Source organism: Oncorhynchus nerka, linkage group LG17, assembly GCF_034236695.1.
Source record: "Oncorhynchus nerka isolate Pitt River linkage group LG17, Oner_Uvic_2.0, whole genome shotgun sequence".
Taxonomy (NCBI): Eukaryota; Metazoa; Chordata; class Actinopteri; order Salmoniformes; family Salmonidae; genus Oncorhynchus; species Oncorhynchus nerka.
The window spans coordinates 20070990-20090647 of NC_088412.1; the positions used below are offsets into that span (position 1 = coordinate 20070990).

Consider the following 19658-nt stretch of genomic DNA (forward strand, 5'->3'; position numbering starts at 1 on the left):
AATAAGGTCGGGACCCAGTGAGAAAGCCGTCACTAGTTAATTTACCACAAACACAAAGTCTTTCTACGCCTGTTACGTTAGGTTACAAAGTCATAAACCCCGCCCATTTCTTCTACCGGATACTGTTGTTGCCGCACAGACACGATCTCTGAGAAGCCAGCAAGAATAAGCAAGACCTAACAAGAATAAAACCATGGCGATTATCCTTCAAAAAAATAGTACCGCAATGAAGATGGTAAAAAGTAATCCAAAATATAGAAATGTGTAACATTTTATCAGTGGTGGAAAAAGTGCCCAATTGTCATGCTTGAGTAAAAGTAAAGATACCTTAATGGAAAATGACGAAAGTAAAAGTGAAAGTCACCCAGTAAAATACTACTTGAGTAAAATTATTTGGTTTTAAATATACTTAAGTATCAAAAGTAAAAGTATAAATCATTTCACATTCCTTATATTAAGCAATGCAGACAGCGTGATTTTCATGTTTTTCTGCCAGATCAGAGGCAATATGGATGACCATAAATGTGTGAATTGGACCATTTTCCTGTCGTGCTTAGCATTCGAAATGTATGGAGAAAAAGTACATTGATTTCTTTAGTAATGTAGTGAAGTAAAAGTAGTCAGAAATATAAATAGTAAAGTACAGATACCGCGAAAAACAACTTAAGTAGTACTTGAAAGTATTTTTACTTAAGTACTTTACACCACTGCATTTTATTTATGTTAGCAGACTTAGAAATTAGTTTAACAATATCAAAAAATAAAAATAGATATGAGCCTTAATAGCACAAATACTATTATTGAAAGTAATAGTTAATGAATAAAAGAATACTAAAGCTCTGAGCTCCAACAGTACAGGTGTAAATGAAACAATAATACAAATAATAATATAATCTATACAATACAATAATATATACAACCAGATAGTTATGGTAACAACATTAATACAAATAGCAAAACATGATTTATAAGGCTACTATGAATAATAATAGTAATAACAATGTTAATAATATTATTATCATCATTATTATCACTATTATTATTGTTATTATAATCAACCTTAGAAATCCCATTTAAATCCCATTTTTATTTAGCCCATTCATATTGCACAATGTTCAGTAAGTTTTTCATATTGGACATACTGTACATACTTGACATACATATAGTGTCGCAGTAAAAGAGGGGGTCCATTTTATTCATGAGCATCACTGCTCATTTTGTGGCCAATCAGTTTAAATACAATCATTTTTTTTCTTCATATTGGCCATACATGCACAATTTTCTGTACGGTGTGTCGCAAAATGTGTATCCTCTGAGTGTAAACTCTGTGGATTTGGAAACTACAAGTACTTCCGAGTAGAATGGACCCCCCTTTTACTGTGACCCAACGTACAGGAATGATGTACAGTATACAGTGCAATAAATGATACATACACAAACAAAAAACATTGTCGATTTAGGTTTGAAAAATAAGAAGAAAATTGTATTGGTCACATACACATATTAAGCAGATGTTATTGCAGATGTAGTGAAAATGCTTGTGTTCCTAGCTCCAACAGTGCAGTAATATCTAACAATACACACAAATCTAAAAGTAAAAGAATGGAATTAAGAAATATTAGGATGAGCATTGTCGGAGTCCGGAGTATAAATATGTATATATATGTGATGGGATGTATAAAGATTATGGAGAGTATGTGGATAGAATATGTAGTATATCTAAAGAATACATAGGATAAAATAGTGTACAGTATGTTCAGCAATAGTCGAATAGGATGGGCATGACTAGAATACAGTATATACATATGAAATGGGTAAAATCACATAGTTTCTTATGGAAATACTTTTAATTATTCGGTGTGCTAACTAGTATAAAACAGATCGATAATTGTGAACATTCTCCATAATTCTCGCCCTAATTCTTAATTTACAACGTATATAGGACGGTACTTTTATTTTGAAGGATTCCAACGATTCTTAACTCGGAAGTACATAGTTATTCTTGCCTGTTTAGTAGCGGTATGGATATCTAAAGCAACACAGCTAGTTTACCAACTTGAATTGTCTAAACATGTCTCAAATACGGTTGTTGAGGGTTTTTCTCAACGAGAGATTAACAGCTGCTGCTGAGGAGATATTCGGGGTCGTTGAAAAAACGGTAGCAGAGTATCAGGAGGAAGTTGTCCGTCTACAGAGGCTGCTCGACATTGTTCTTCAACCTGAGATTAACATGCCCAGAGCAGGTAGGCTAACTATAGCACAAAGAGGAAGAGAGAGGCCCAACTCGGTGTAAAATCTGTCTACCTCCAGCAGGTGGCGTTTTTTCGTTGTTTCGCCCACTGTTTGTATGTGTTTAACTCACGTCGGGAAGTTTGGTCAAATTCAAGCATAATGCTTTGCTCAGGTATAACACGTTACAGGTCACAACATCCTAATCAGACACTCATAATGCAGCTGTTTTATATGTCCTAGATAGGGGCCCCACTAGCGCCATCTCTGGGTTGGCATTTCGTTCATTATCTTAACATCTTCCTTTTCATATATAATTAGCTCGAGCACTTCATACCATTTTAATACCACAGTGAAAATACCTATTTATATTATCAACACTCATTTTTATAAATGTTTATATAAGGTTTATATAAGGCACTGGTACCATATTGGGCACCTCTGGGACGTTGGGCACCTCTGGGGTCCTCAGGTCCTCTCCTGGCTCTTCCACAGCCTTCTGAAATTGTGAAGGCACAGTCGGCAGAGAACTGCCCTGGTGGGGTCTTCCCCGTCTCCTCATTATGTGTCCTGCCCACACCATCCAGAGGATATTCCCAGTCTTCCAAGTGGCCCTCCTGTGCCCTATGCTCTCCTGAACTGGGCGCATGTCCTTATGGTTTCTTCAATACTTTCGGCCCTTCACTTCCACTTCATATGACCTTGCGCTGATGTGCCCTATTCATGTGCCAAGACTCCATGTGGCATCCCTGGCGTGAGGTGACAGGAGCACTCTAACAGCATGGCCTTGTTTTATTACAGGCAGATTTTTTTTGCATGCTGGTCATAGTACTGTTTTGACTTGTCCTGACATGCACGTTTGTGTACATGAACATCCCCAATGACTTTTGGTGCGAGGAGCTTGGGAGTTGTTGGCAACAGAGAGCGTGTGCGTCTAGACATGAAGTGCTGTACAGGACTGCTGCCGAAGCCCTCTGGGAGTATTTCTCCACGCAAAAATGGCTTGCCACACATCTGTGCCTTCCTGCATTGCCTTTGTGATGAGAGTTTTCACTGCTATTTTCACTGTTGACTCCGCCTTACCATTACTCTGACTGTGGTATGGTGAAGAGGTCACATGATGGAACTGTGAATCTGGGAAAAACTTCATAGCTCACAAACCTTGTGACCAACCATAACAGAATGCGGGGACTAAGCCTATCCATAACGCAAAGCAGACAGATATAATAACCGGCCGCTTCTGCAAAGTCTTGATTCAAACTGTGGCCCATTATCCGTAACTACACCACTGTCAGGTATGCCATATCTGCTAAACTGCTGCTTACAACAGTCGATGATGCAAGCGGCTGTTGTGTCCATCACTTTCTTCACCTCCCCAAAATCTGAATAGTAGCCCACTATAATCAGAAAAGGAACATTATTTACTGTGAACAGATCCATTCCCACTTTAAACCAAGGACGTGTTGGTATGTCATGTGGCTGCAGCGTTTATTTTTGCTGTTTAGGTAGATTAGCATTACATATTCTGCACACAGCCACAAAATGTTTAATTTCTTTTCTTACTGAGTCTCTGACTTTCCTGAGACTGGCTTCGACCCCTGAGTGCCCTGCATGGATATGAGTGAGAATCATTGGGCGTAGAGTTTCTGGCACTACCACCCTGTTGCCTTTGTAGACAACCTCTTCCTGCATTGTGAGTTCGGCTCTGTATGTCCAGTAGTCCATCACCAGGATGGACGTACTCTTTCTTGTGTCCGGGACAGCCTCTTAGGATAAAAGACTGAAACATTCGAGAAGTATTGTCCTCTGCTGAATGAGTTTTAATAGTATCCTGTGTCTGCTGGGAGATGTTTTGATCAGTAGCATGGTTCACATCTTCAAACTCTGCCTGTACAGCATATACTGTCTCATTTGTCCGATATTGCGGGTGTCTAGTTGTTGGTAGTGCTGCTCGAGACAAGAAATGTGCAATGTGAAGCGCTCTTCCTTTCTTGTATACTACCAGTAGTTGATCATGCTGAAGCTTTAGCATCATCCTTTAACGTCGCTTCGGGGCAGACAGAATATGCTTTTTGAAGATAACCTCAAGCGGCTTGTGATCAGTGCGCACTGTGATAGAGTGTCTACTTTGAAGGTATTGATCAAAATGGTCACAGGCAAACACTATGGCTTGGCACTTCTTTTCAATTTGGGCATATCCTTGCTCCGTGGGTATCAATGTCCTTGAAGCAAATGCAATGTCCTGCCCCTTCTGCAAGAGCGCTGCCCCTAGGCGTTTGTCACTTGCATCACATCTTGCATCTGTAGGTGGTGGCATTTGCTGCCTCCACCTTCTTGGGGTCTGGCTTCAGGCCTTCAGCTGTCAAAATATGTCCCATGTATGTAATACTTGTGAGCCTGAGCTTAACTTTGTCTTTATTCAGCTTTAGATTCATCTTCCTTGTTCTTTGTAGGAGCTGAGTCAGGTTGTGGTCATGGTCCTGCACTGCTTCTTGTATTGTACCACCACAGCCGTATACCAGGATGTGCATCATGTTGCCTTCGCTGATATTCCTCTGCAGCTGGTTTCACTCCAAAAGGTAACCTTGTCCACCGGTATCTACCATGTGGTAAGGTAACTGCTCTATTCATCCAAACGTACCTGCCAGTACCCAATTTTTGCATCCATAATCGAAAAGATTTTAGCTTTTGCCAGGCTTGGCAGTATCTCTTCAATGGCATTTGGTAATGTGCCCTACATAAAGCTTTGTTCAGAGCACTTGGATCGAGGCAGACTCTTATTTTGCCAGGCTTTCCCACCACAACCATGTTGCTTATCCACATAGTAGGTTTTGTGGCCTTCGTAATGACACCCTGTTCCTCCATTGAATCAACAGCCTTTAGTATGGTTTTCTTCAGTGGAATGGGGATTCGACGGGGAAGCTGTTGAACTGGTCTAACAGGTTCATCCACCACAAGGTGGAGCTCACCTGGCAGAGCCCCCATCCCTTCAAAAACGTCATCAAACTGTTTCAGTATTCAAGTCTGATGGAACCTTTTGTTTTTCTTTAGTGCTAACATGATGAATGACATGTTGGTGGTTGAGCTGTAGCAACTTATGCTTTTCACAAGTTTCTGCTGGCTTTTGCAAGGTTTTCACCACTTTAGCACGTTTCCCCATCATGATTGGCTTGTAGTTCACACTCCCCTACTGGTGTAATAACCGAGCCACCGTACAGCCTTCGCCTTGCCTTGCTTGGTTGTGGCTTTGCATCTCCATCCTACATTACTTGCATAAAGTCTCTGTAGCTGAGTATATTGACAGTTGAGCCACTGTCTAACTGGCATTTGATAGTGCTGCTTGGATCATAATCACAGTTATCACATGTTAGTAGGATAAGCTTTAAGTTTGTAAACCATTTATCTTTGCCACGTTGAACAGAAATAACATCTGTCGTGTATAGCATGTCCGCTTCTTCATCATCATTATGATCACTGCATGTATCCTGTTCTAGCAGATTGACATGCTTACTTTGTCTTTGTCTGCACACTTCAGCAAAATTGTTATTTTTTCCACAGAATTTGCATATAACCCCATATGCTGGGCTTTTGGCTCTTGCGTGTGTTGATCCACAGTACATGCACCCTTCTTTAGTATTTTTCCGCCTTAGATCGCTGTCCGATGAATTATGTTTCCATTTTCTATCGACATGGTCTCTGTATTTGTTCTGAGTGGCATAATTAACAGATTCTGCCTGTTTAGGGACAGTGTTCATCTTTTTTAAATTGGATCTACGTCTGTCCGATTGCTCTGCTTATGTCTATGGCTTTCGTCAGCGTAAATTGTGGTTGGCGCAGCATAATTGCTCTTACTCTGTTATCTTTACTGCCAAGGGAGGAAAATAGGTTCATGCAGGGAGGTAGATGTTCATGCTCCCCTGTCCTCAGTGATTCTCTCTTGTGATTCTCTCCACAGAACAAAGGGACAGGATGTAGTTTTAGAACCCAGCCCTAGCCTGTGGTTGACCAATTAGAATTCCTTGCAATAAAACTGGGCCAATGGCCAAATAACAAGTATCCTATTTCAGGTTGGACCAATGAGAAAGTGCAACACGTAGCTATGAGTTCAGGACTGATATTCCTAACAGATGTTGAACTGAAAACCAACTATTTCCATTGATAATTCTCTATTACAGAATGTAAGGAGATCAACAAAAAATGTATGGCTTATTTGCTACTTGAGGATTATATGAAGTTTCATAATGCTTCATTTGTTACGAGTGTACTGATATAAGTAGGACACATCACATCCCAGCAACTAGGGAAAAAAACACTTTTTATCGGAGTTGTCTCGAGATGGCTTTGCATATTCTTAGTTGAGGCTAGTAGCATAGCATCTCTCTCCATTGAATACAAGCGGTTGACGTCAACAACCCTCATTGAATATTCAAAACAGGATTACAGTAATGAGATGTATCCACTAGAGGTCGACCGATTTCAAGTTTTCATAACAATCGGTAATCTGCATTTTTGGACGCCGATTATGGCCGATTACGTTGCATTCTACGAGGAAACTGCTGTTAGCCGAGTGCAGCAAGGAGCCAAGGTAAGTTGCTAGCTAGCATTAAACTTATCTTATAAAGAAATCAATCTTCACACAATCACTAGTTAACTACACATGCTTGATGATATTACTAGTTTAACTAGCTTGTCCTGCGTTGCATATAATCAATGCGGTGCTTGTTCATTTATCATCGAATCACAACCTACTTCGCCAAATGGGTGATGATTTAACAAAAGTACAATCGATGCACGAATGTACCTAACCATAAACATCAATGTCTTTCTTAAAATCAATACACAAAGAAATTCATGTTAGCAGGCAATATTAACTAGGGAAATTGTGTCACTTCTCTTGCGTTCATTGCATGCAGAGTCGGTATATGCAACAGTTTGGGCCGCCTGGCTCGTTGCAAACTAATTTGTCCGAATTTTACATAATTATGACATAACATTGAAGGTTGTGCAGTGTAACAGCAATATTTAGACTTAGGGTTGCCACCCATTCAATACAATACGGAATGGTCCCGTATTTCACTGAAAGAATAAACATTTTGTTTTTTCGAAATGATAGTTTCCGGATTTTACCATATTAATGACCAAAGGCTCGTATTTCTGTGTTTATTATAATTAAGTATATGATTTGATATTTGATAGAGCAGTCTGACTGAGCAGTGCTAGGAGGCAGCAGGCTCGTAAGCATTCATTCAAACTTTACTGCGTTTGCTATCAGCTCTTAGTAATGCTTGAATCACAGCTCTGTTTATTACTTCAAGCCTATCAACTCCTGAGATTAGGCTGGCAATACTAAAGTGCCTATTAGAACATCCCATAGTCAAAGATATATGAAATAGAAATGGTAGAAAGAGAAATGTCAACACGTCATAATTCCTATAATGACAAGCTAAAACTTCTTAACTGGGAATATTGAACCACCAGCTTTCAAATGTTCTGAGCAAGGAACTAAAATGTTTAGCTTTCTTACATAGCACATATTGCATTTTTACTTTCTTCTCCAACACTGTGTATTTGCATTATTTAAACCAAATTGAGCATGTTTCATTATTTATTTGAGACTAAATAGATTTTATTTCTGTATTATATTAAGTTAAAATAAGTGTTCATTCATAAGTGTTCATTCAGTATTGTTGTAATTGTCATTATTATAAATAAATATATATATATATATATATATACACACACACACACACACACACACACACACACACACATCGGCCAATTAATCGGTATTGGCTTTTTTTGGTCCTCCAATTATTGGTATCGTCGTTGAAAAATCATAATCGGTCGACCTCTAGTATCCACCAATCCAAAGAATGGAAAAGCGGGTTTGTGGACAACGACTCCCATTGTTAGGGCGGAGAGATGTATCTTTGCTATAACCCAAGATGTACTCTTAAAGGTGCTGCATAGTCAATCCGACGTCTGCATTGGCCGTGCAGCATTTACAGTGTCATGGCAAAAGTCAGGGCATTCATACTTCTTGCGCTTCACGGAGCAGTGCAGAGCTGTTGTGAAGGAAGTTGTCTTCTGTTACTTTGAGATTGGGTTGGCGGATCGCATCCATTCTTTTATGTGCATACACCACCGTCTACTGTACTGGAGTGTGAGGACAGTCATGGCCTACCTACATAAAATGTTCTTCATCAACAAGCCCTGTTCCTCTAAAAAGGTGAAATAGAGCCCTAAACACCACTCCCCTCGCCCCCCCCCCCCCAAACCCCAACCCCGTCCAGCCTCTCTAACCCTTTCACACAATCTCATACAGTTCACAAAATATCAACACATGTCCACCGTTTCCTCCACTAAACGCTCATCACACAGACCTGTTTAATGTCTCCCGATCATGGCATTCAAACATGTGTGCCCAAACCGTAGTCTAATCCACACAACTTCCTCTGTCCTACATCCCATACTCCTCACCTCTTCCTTTACTGACCGGTGCACGTCTACCCTTACTGCTGCGGCCCAGCAAGACCTGAATATTTACCCCCTCTTGCCTCACCGGACTCTTAGCCACCACACCAGCCTTCTCATTACCCTCTACACCTACATGGGCAGGAAACCAGCAAACGCTTATCACCACTTCCATCCTCTTCAATCCCATTAACAGCACCATCGTCTCTACAAACAAGTCTCCCCTATCCAACATGCCTGTCCTCACACTACTCAACACTGTAGCCCAATCAGAGCAGGTTACCATTCTGAGTAGTTTCAAGGAAGTTGTCACTGAAGTGAGTTTGTGTTTATACAGGACCTCCTGACTCCACCTACCGTCAACCAATCATGTCAATGCGGAGCAATAAGGAGCCCTCCACATTGTTACATTTGGGAGGCGCACAGCGATGCGGTACGGAGCTCAATTTGGCCTCTGCAGGCCTTCGGAGGCTCCGTAATTGCGAAAAACCCTCCATACGGAGCCTATAAATAGGATTTTAAGGAGCCAAACTTTACCTTTACTCTTTAAGGTCCATGGACCTTGTGTTATTTTCAGAGGTAGACTGACTCTGGCAGCCAAATCAGCCAAATACTCCATCTAAACGTGAATCGATTCTCTATTGCGAAACGGTTCTAGAAACATAAAGCCCTTTACTTTCATGTCACATCAAAATCATTTCACAAATGCAAAACTTACCCACTAACCTGCTTTATCACAGTTGTAGCCGATTTCTTCCATTACACACAGATGTTTGGAGCATGCTATAGATAGCTAAGTAGCGCAGGTGGTCCCTCTGTCTTCTGTAAACGCGCTGTAACATGGAGATATGGCCATGTGGGAACACCAACCCTAAACACATACACACCTTTATCAATTTAACTTTTTATGTTTTTTGAAAATGTTTTCTTGCTGTTATGAAAGATAAGGCCCTTATGCTTCCATAACCGTACCGCGAGCGTTGTTAATGTTCAGACCGAGCGCCAGGGCACTTAACAAAACTCCCCTGTACAGAAGACGCCTTCATCCAATGACTCTTATATGTAATCAGAGAGGAAGAGGCAAAGGGAGAGGGATAACTGGGCCCAAAATGGCTCACCAAGCGAGGAGTTTTATATGGAGGTCAATAAGAGTGTTGAATATGGTTCACGTAAAAATGTATGTCTTATTTGATCTAAAAGTTTCGTAAAGATTAGGTTGTTACAAGTGTACTGATATAAGTAGGACACGACATCCCAGCAACTTTGAGAGAAAACTCTTATCAGTAGTGTGCCTAGTCGTCACTAGTTACCACAGCCACAAAGTCATAAACCCCACCTATTTCAACAATGTATCTTCTTAAAATGTGATTTTAAACCGTACCTTAACCATACTGCTAACCTTATGCTTAACCATTTTGACTCTGTGACTGTGGTAAGTATTGGAAACAGTAGTGCCTGTTCATATGTGTATCTGCCCTCTCATTAGCTAGAATGGTCCCACCTGCTCTTGCCTCCTCCCGACTGCCTTCCGTTTTTGAATACATTTTTTTTCATTGTTAGAGCGGCCATTACAGTATCTGGTCAATATAATGGATAATCTGTGGTGTAAGAAACCGACGACGATGAGAGCTTATAAGGAGGAGGTCAGAGACAACGACCTCTCCCTCAAAATCAGCAAGACAAAGGAGCTGATCCTGGACTACAGGAAACAGAGGGCTGAGCAAACCCCATCGACAGTGCTGTTGTGGAACTTAAAGTTCCTCTGTGTCACTAAGGACCTATAATGGTCCAAATACACCAACACAGTCGCAAAGAGGGCACAACAACGCCTCTTCCCCCTCAGGAATATCCTCAAAAAGATATACAGCTTGACTGGTTGCATCACCGCTTGTTATGGCAACTGCTTGGCGTCCAACTGTAAGGCACTAAAGAGTGTAGTGCGTACGGCGCAGTACATCACTGGGGCCACGCTCCCTGCCTCCAGAACCTACAGTTGAAGTCAGAAGTTGACATACACCTTAGCCAAATACATCAGTTTTATACATCAGTTTTTCACAATTCCTGACATTTAATCCTAGTAAAAATTCCCTGTCTTAGGTCAGTTAGGATCACACCTTTTATTTTAAGAATGTGAAATGTCAGAATAATAGTAGAGAATGTTTTATTTCTTTCATCACATCCCCAGTGGGTCAGAAGTTTACATACACTCAATTAGTATTTGGTAGCATTGCCTTTAAATTGTTTAACTTGGGTCAAACATTTCGGGTAGCCTTCCACAAGCTTCCCACAATAAGTTGGGTGAATTTTGGCCCATTCCTCATGACAGAGCTGATGTAACTAAGTCAGGTTTGTAGGCCTCCTTGCTCGCACATGCTTTTTCAGTTCAGCCCACACATTTTCTATAGGATTGAGGTCAGGGCTTTGTGATGGTCACTCCAATACCTTGATTTTGTTGTCCTTAAGCCATTTTGCCACAACTTTGGAAGTATGCTTGGGGTCATTGTCAATTTGGAAGATTCCATTTGCGACCAAGCTTTAACTTCCTGACTGATGTCTTGAGATGTTGCTTCAATATATCCACGTAATTTTCTTTTCTCATGGTGCCATCTATTTTGTGAAGTGCACCAGTCCCTCCTGCAGCAAAGCACCCCCACAACATGCTTCCTCCACCCCCTGTCATGGTGTGCGCTACTGGTGGAGAAGTCAGGTGCAGGAGAGCAGAGTTGTGAACAGGCACACACTTTATTAAGGCAGAGGCAAACAAAACAGACAGACGCCACTGCGTCAAAACCTCCAGCCAAAGGTAAAAGTGCTATGCGCGAAACAGTCACAAAAATATAGCAAATGTTGTACAATAAACATCTCTCGTGAGAAGCCACGGAATAACGGGGAAAAACCCAGCCTGGCGCATACACACGAACATGTAACAAAAACAATTTCACACAAAGACATGGAGGGGAACAGAGGAATAAATACATGCAGTGTGATTAGGGAATGAAAACCAGGTGTGCAGGGAACAAGACAAAACAAATGGAACAATGGAGAAATGGAGCGGCGATGGCTAGAAAGCCGGTGACGTCGACCGCCGAACGCTGGCCGAACAAGGAAAGGAGACGACTTCGGCGGAACGTACCATGAACGCCTTCCAGACCTTCGACGTGAACTGCGGACCCCGATCAGACACTATATTCTCAGGCACCCCGTAGTGCCGGAAGACGTGTGTAAACAAGGCCTCCGCAGTCTGTAGGGCTGTAGGGAGACCGGGCAAAGGGAGGAGACGACAGGACTTAGAAAAATGATCCACAGCGACCAGGATTGCGGTGTTACCCTGTGAGGGAGGAAGATCGATCAGGAAATCTATCGACAGGTGCGACCTCGGGCCGTTTTGGAACGGGTAAGGGTTGTACCTCTGGGCAGGTGGTGCCTAGGAGCCTTGCACTGGGCGCACACCGAGCAGGAGGAAACATAAACGCTCACATTCTTTGCCAGGATGGGCCACCAATACTTCCCAGTCAGACAGAGCACCGTCCGACCAATCCCCGGATGACCAGAGGAGGGTGATGTGTGGGCCCAATAGATCAACTGGTCACGGACAGCAGACGGAACGTACAGATGCCCGACGGGACACTAGAGGGGAGCGGGCTCTGTACGTAACGCCTGCTCAATGTCCACGTCCAGCTCCCACACGACCGGCACTACCAGGCAGGAGGCCGGGAGTCTGATCCATGGGCCACTCCTCTCTGTCATACAGCCGGGACAGTGCGTCTGCCTTCATATTCTGGGAACCTGGTCTGTAGGACATGGTAAACACAAAACGGGTAAAGAACATGGCCCACCTTGCCTGACGAGTATTGAGTCCCCTCACTGCCCGGATCTACTCCAGGTTGCGGTGGTCAGTCCAGATGAGAAAAGGGTGTTTAGCCCCCTCAAGCCAATGTCTCCATGCCTTCAAAGCTTTAACCACAGCTCAACAGCTCCCGGTCCCCCACATCAGACATTATTATGAGCCGTCCTCCCCTCAGCAGCACACTGCTCAACTACCTCGTCCCCCTGCACATTGACTCGGTATCGGTACTCCTTGTATTTAGACTTTATTTGACCATTTTATTTTTATTTTAGCTAATTCTTATTCGTTTTTAATTCTTCATTCTTGGGAAGGGCTCTTAAGCATTTCACGGTAAAGTCTACACCTGTTGTATTCGGCGCATGTAAAATTTGATTTGATTTGTGTAATGGAACTGAGAGTCATGTTGCAGTTTTAAAGCAAATTTCCTGCAATTCTACACAGTTTGCCTTGAGGTAAAGAGAACGTTTTGCAGTTTTAAAGCTAATTTCTTTCAAGTTTACACATTTTGCCATGAAACAGAAATAGAATGTTGCCGTTTAAAAGCTCAAATTATAGTGCATGATGTTTAAAACAAAATTTGGGGGGAATAAAAGACGAATTGAGTTTACATTTTTTTTGTCATTGATGGAGTACTGTGGATACCAATATCCATGTGAGTCTCCCAGGCCCTAACTCATTCATCAACGCTAAATATGATAGTATCTTCTGGCCAGAGTTTTGTTAAGAGCCCCGACGCTTGTTCTGACCACTAAAACGCAGTACAGTTTTGGAAACATTAGTAACATATCTGTCATATCACAGAGAAATAGTAAAAAAATAAAAGTTTAATTACTACACACCTTTTTATAGGGTTAGGGTTCCCACACTGCCATTTTTCCATGTTACAGCGCTTGTTTACAGAAAACAGATAGAATAGAGAGGTGTACCTGTACTAAATTGCTATCTGTAAGTCCAAACACCTGTGTGTAAATGGAAGACAGACACCACCAGACACCAGTCCACCACAAAAGTCTTGTCACTGAAAAATACTGTTGGCTGAAACTGTGTTAAATCCAGTTAAAACAGTGTACAGTCTCAGTATATTTTGGATATGTAAAATTATTTTGATGTGATATGAAGGTAGGGGGCTTTATGTTTCTAGAACTATACCACAATTAAGAATCAAATCAAATTTGATTGGTCGCATATACATATATTGCAGATGTTATTGCAGGTGGCAGCGAAATGTTTGTTTCTAACACCAACAGTGCAGTAATACCTAACAATACAAAACAATACACGCAAATCAAACAAATGTAAATAAAGAAATTAAGAAATATCAGGACGAGTAATGTCATAGTCCGGAATATGAATATACATGTATATAATTTAGTGAATTACAGTATGGACAGTATATGAATAGAGCAGGTGTCTACAGCAGTAGTTATATAGGATGAGCCTTGAATAGAATACAGTATATACATATGAAGTGGGTAAAACAGTATGCATACATTATTAAACTGGCTATGTACATAGGGCAGCAGTCTCTACGGTGCAGGGTAGAGTACTGGGTGGTAGCCGGCTAGTAACAGTGACTGGGTGGAGGCTGGCTAGAAGTGACTATTTAAAAGTCAGATGGCCTGAAGATAGAAGCTGTTTTTCAATGTCTTGGTCCCAGCTTTGATGCACCTGTACGTACTGTCTGCCCCTTCTAGATGGTAGCAGGGTGAACATGCCGTGGCTCAGGTGGGTAAGGTCCTTGATGATCTTCTTGGCATTCCTGTGACACCGTGTGTTGTAGATGTCCTGGAGGGCAGGCAGTGTGCTGCGTTGGGTTGACCGCACAACCCACTGGAGAGCCCTGCTGTTGAGGATGGTGCAGTTGCTGTACCAAGCGGTGATACAGCCTGACAGGATGCTCTCAATGGTGCACCTGTAGAAGTCCGTACGGCTCTTAGGGGCCAAGCTTAATTTCTTTAAGCCTTCTGATGTTTAAGAGGCACTGTTGCACCTTGTTCGCCACACTGTCTGTTTGAAGGGACCATTTCAGGTTGTCAGTGATGTGCATGCAGTGGAACTTGAAGCTCCACTGCAGCTCCACCGATGTGGATGTGGGTGTGCTCTCTCTGCTGTCTCCTGTTGTCCCTGATCAGCTCCTTCATTTTGTTGACATTGAGGGAGACGTTATTTTCCTGGCACCACTCCAATAGGGCCCTCACCTCCTCCATGTTGGCTGTCTTGTCGTTATTGGTAATCTGCATGCTTGATGATTGAGTTGGAGATGCAGTCATGGGAGTACAGGAGGGGGCTGAGCAAGCACCATTGTGGGGCCCCCATGTTGAGGATCAGCGTAGCAGAGGTGCTGTTGCCTAACACCACCTAGGATCGGCCCTTTAAGAAGTCCAGTTGCACATGGTGGGGTTCAGACCCAGGGCCCCCGAGCTTGGAGGGCACTATGGTGTTGAAGGCTGAGCTGTAGTCGTTGAACAGAATTCTACCATAGGTATTCCTCTTGTCCAGATGGGATAGGGCAGTGTGATGGCGATTGTGTCGTCCGTCTATCTGTTGGGACAGTATGCAAATTGTAGTGGGTCTAGGGTAAGTTGGAGGGGATATGATCCTTAACTAGCCTCTCAAAGCACTTCATGATGACAGAAGTGAGTGCTACGGGGCAATAGTGATTTAGTTCAGTTCCCTTCGCTTTCTTGGGTACAAGGAACAATGGGTGGACCTCTTGAAGCAAGTGGGGACAACAGACTGGGATACGGAAAGATTGAATATGTTTGTAAACACTTCAGCCAGCAGGTCTGCGCATGCTCTGAGGACTGTTAACATTCTCTGTTTCACGAAATCATGGCTCTCTCCGGATATACTGTCCACATCCTTACTGCCAGGGGGAGTCTCCATACATTGGCACGGAAAAAGAAAGGTGGAGGTGTATGTTTCATGATTAACTACTCCTTGTGTGTTTATGGTTAACGTACAATAACTGAATTTTGTTTGTTCTCCCTATCTGGAATGCCTCACCATCAAATGCCGACCGCATTACCTCTCGAGAGAATTCTCTTCAGTCATTGTCACAACCATGTATTTTCACATTTAGATGGAATATTTGGCTGTTTTGGCGGCCTGAGCCAATTCGCCTCTAAGAGGAACATATAAGATCCTTGGACTATAAGGAGTAACGTTAGGCTCCTTTAGTTTATTATTGGGCTACCCAGGCCCATGTTGTGCATCTAAAGGTTAAGAACATAAATTGTGGATGTATTGTATTGTATTGTATTGCACCCTCAACTTTTTCCACTGATCCCTTCTCCAATATTCATGTAATCTGTTGTTGCTAGCGATATTCATAAAAAAGACAATTGTATTTATATTTTGAGATCTGGTTGCGGACTCCCTGCAGTGTCGGACCCACTTTGGGAACCCCCGGCTAACTCGTTAAGTTTGTCTAGCTCAACCTTCATTTTTTAAGGCATTGGATGTCAAAGGTAGTTATTTTTGTGACAAAGTTCAGGATTAAAGTTAATTTATTTTAGATTAGTAGATGTTAATTATTGCAGGCGTACCAGACAGGAGGTAGGTCTACATGTCATTGAGTTCTCTGTTTTATCCTTTCTCCTTTCCTCCAGACCTCCAGCAGCGTACTCTTTCTTTCTCTGAAGAGGAGGTTCAGGAGTGGAGCCCCAGTCTGGGACAGGAGGACCCAGAGCCCACACAGATTAAAGAAGAGCAGGAGGACCTCCGGAGCCGTCAGGAGGAAGTGCAGATTCAAGGGCTTGAGGCAGATGCCATAGAATTCATATTCAATCCTGTCTGTGTGAAAAGTGATCGTGATGAAGACCCAACTCAGCCCTCACATCTCTATCAAGCCCAAAACGAGGGAAACAGAGAGAGAGACACTCTACCCAGTACTACAACTGAAAATATCAAAACAGAACCTGATGGAGAGGACTATAGGGAATCAGAACCAACCAGTGTCTCTCAGCCTTTCTTTAGTGTAAATCCAGACTGTTCTGCAGCTCAGAGTGAAAACAGTCAAAGTGTCAGTGGTATGGAGACTGGAGAACCTCCTTCAGGTTTTAAGTCAGTCAAATCAAAAATAAAGATGATAAAAGGACAAATGTCCCACATCAAAACTAAGGGTAGGAAATCTACACAGTTGTCCCTCCTGAAATCACCCAGTCAAAGTCATGATACTCCTTGTTGTTGTAAGGTGTGTGGCAAGTCTTTTCATCACATGGGTACATTAATTAAACACGTGCAAATTCATACAAAGGATGAAGAAGGTATTTGTGGTGTGTGTGGAAAATGTTTTCAGTCTACAGAAAGTATGAAAGATCACTTCCAAACTCACATTGCAGATAGGTTTTGTTGTCATGTTTGTGGTAAAGGTTTCACCTTAAACAGTAATCTAAAAAGACACATGAGGAGCCACACAAGAGAGAAACCATATGGCTGTCATTATTGTGGCCAAGGATTCAGCACTGGCAGCACTCTGAATAGACACATTAGGATCCACACAGGGGAGAAGCCATTTTGTTGCCCTGATTGTGGCAAATCATTCACTCAGAGTGGACATCTAAAAATACACATGAGGACCCACACAGGGGAGAAACCACATAGCTGCCCTGATTGTGGCAAAGGATTCAGCATTGCCAGTAATCTGTCAGTGCACATGAAGATCCACACAGGAGAGAAAAGACAAAAGGATTCAGCACTGGCACCAATCTGAAAGTGCACATGAGAACTCAGGGGAGAGACCATACTGATGTCCTCATAGTAGAAATTTATTTTCCAATCAGGTACATTAAATAACAGACACACCAAGGAAGCACTTTAAATGTGTGGAACTGGCAGTATTTTTCTAAATGATAGAACTCTGATAAAGTAACATGAAGAACAATCACAAGAGGGAGAAAACATGACAGTGTGCTGTTTGGAGGTATGGAGACAGAAGATTGAGAGGCACATTGTACAGTGCCTTTAAAAAGTATTCATACCCCTTGACTTATTCAACATTTTGTTGTGTTATAGCCTGAATTTACAATGACTTAAATATTTTGTTTTCCATGTTTTGAAAAGCATTAAGAAAATTGTTGTGCTCAAGTGGACCCATTCATATACTGTAAATGAACCTTCTGAAACATGTGTTTTTTTAATATTCTAGGGATTGTACATTTTATCTGCCTTTGTATAACAGAATAAATGTTGATAACACATGTTCATTGTGAGGTGTCTTTACCTGCACATTTTTCTTTCCTCTGACTGTCCATTGCACTTTTATGAAACATTGGAGCCATTGAAATGCTTGACAGTTACAGTTCAGAAAGTATTCAGGCCCCTTGACTTTTTACACATTTTGTTACGTTACAGCCTTATTCTAAAATTGATTAAATTAAACAATTTCCTTATCAATCTAAACACAATACCCCATAATGACAAAGCGAAAACAGGTTTCTAGAAAATGTTTCACATTTATAAAACATAAATACCTTATTTACATAAGTATTCAGACCCTTTGCTACGAGATTCAAAATTGAGATCAGGTGCATCCTGTTTCCATTGATCATCCTTGAGATGTTTCTACAACTTGATTGGAGTCCACCTGTGGTAAATTCAATTGATTGGACATGATTTGGAAAGGCACACACCTGTCTATATAAGGTCCCACAATTGACAATGCATGTCAGAGCAAAAACCAAGCAATGAGGTCGAAGGAATTGTTTGTAGAGCTGCGAGACAAGATTGTGTCGAGGCACAGATCTGGGGAAGGGTACGAAAAAATGTCTGCAGCATTGAAGGTCCCCAAGAACACAGTAACCTCCATCATTCTTAAATGGAAGAAGTTAGGAACCATCAAGACTCTTCCTCGAGCTGGCCGCTCGGCCAAACTGAGAGATCGGGGGAGAAGGGCCTTGGTCAGGGAGGTGACCAAGAACCCGATGGTCACTCTGACAGAGCTCCAGAGTTCCTCTGTGGAGATGGGAGAAACTTACAGAAGGACAACCATCTCTGCAGCATTCCACCAATAAGGCTTTTATGGTAGAGTGGCTAGACGGAAGCCACACCTCAGTAAAAGGCACATGACAGCCCACTTGGAGTTTGCCTAAAGGCACCTAAAGGACTCTCAGACCATGAGAAACAAGATTCTCTGGTCTGATGAAACCAAGATTGAACTTTGGCCTGAATGCTAAGTGTCACGTCTGGAGGAAACCTGGCGTGGTGGTGGTAGCATCACGCTGTGGGGATGTTTTTCAGCTGCAGGGACTGGGAGGTTAATGAGGATTGAGGGAAGATGAACGGAGCAAAGTTCAGCGAGATCCTTGATGAAACCTGCTCCAGAGCGCTTGAGACCTCAGTCTGGGGCGAAGGTTCACCTTCCAACAGGACAATGACCCTAAGCACACAGCCAAGACAACGCAGGAGTGGCTTCGGAACAAGTCTCTGAATGTCCTTGAGTGGCATAGCCAGAGCCCGGACTTGAACCCGATCTAATATCTTTGGCGAGACCTGAAAATAGCTGTGCAGCGACGCTCCCCATCCAACCTGACAGAGCTTGAGAGGATCCACAGAGAACAATGGGAGAAACTCACCAAATACAGGTGTGCAAAGTTTGTAGTGTCATACCCAAGAAGACCCGAGGCTGTAAGTGCTGAGTAAAGGGTCTGAATACTTACAGTTGAAGTCGGAAGTTTACATTGACCTTAGCCAAATATATTTTAACTCAGTTTTTTCCCAATTCCTGATATTTAATCCTGATTTATTTCAGCTTTTATTTATTTCATCACATTCCCAGTGGGTTAGAAGTTTACATACACTCAATCAGTATTTGGTAGCATTGCCTTTAAATTGTTTAACTTGGGTCAAACATTTCGGGTAGCCTTCCACAAGCTTCCCACAATAAATTGGGTGAATTTTGGCCTATTTCTCCTGACAGAGCTGGTGTAATTGAGTCAGGTTTGTTGGCCTCCTTGGTTGCACACGCATTTTCAGTTCCGCCCACAAATTTTCTATAGGATTGAGGTCAGGGCTTTGTGATGGCCACTCCAATACCTTGACTTTGTTGTCCTTAAGCCGTTTTGCCACAACTTTGGAAGTATGTTTGGGGTCATTGTCATTTTGGAAG

At 42.3% G+C, this 19658-nt stretch overlaps 1 protein-coding gene across 1 annotated transcript; it reads left to right on the forward strand.

Moving 5' to 3' along the window:
- The first annotated feature begins 1061 nt into the window (after positions 1–1061).
- LOC115144854 (zinc finger protein 160-like) lies at positions 1062–17751 on the forward strand. Its single transcript, XM_029685953.2, has 2 exons — positions 1062–2243; positions 16162–17751. The coding sequence occupies exons 1-2, from the start codon at positions 2072–2074 to the stop codon at positions 17262–17264; spliced, it is 1275 nt and encodes a 424-aa protein (XP_029541813.1). The 5' UTR covers positions 1062–2071; the 3' UTR covers positions 17265–17751.
- Positions 17752–19658: the final 1907 nt, after the last annotated feature.

What these genes read in the sequence shown, in the direction of transcription:
- LOC115144854 (XM_029685953.2), top strand. Translation starts at nt 2,072, where the DNA reads ATGTCTCAAATACGGTTGTTGAGGGTTTTTCTCAACGAGAGATTAACA. An exon ending in GATTAACATGCCCAGAGCAG is followed by an intron (nt 2,244 to 16,161) that starts GTAGGCTAACTA and finishes CCTTTCCTCCAG; the next exon opens with ACCTCCAGCAGCGTACTCTT.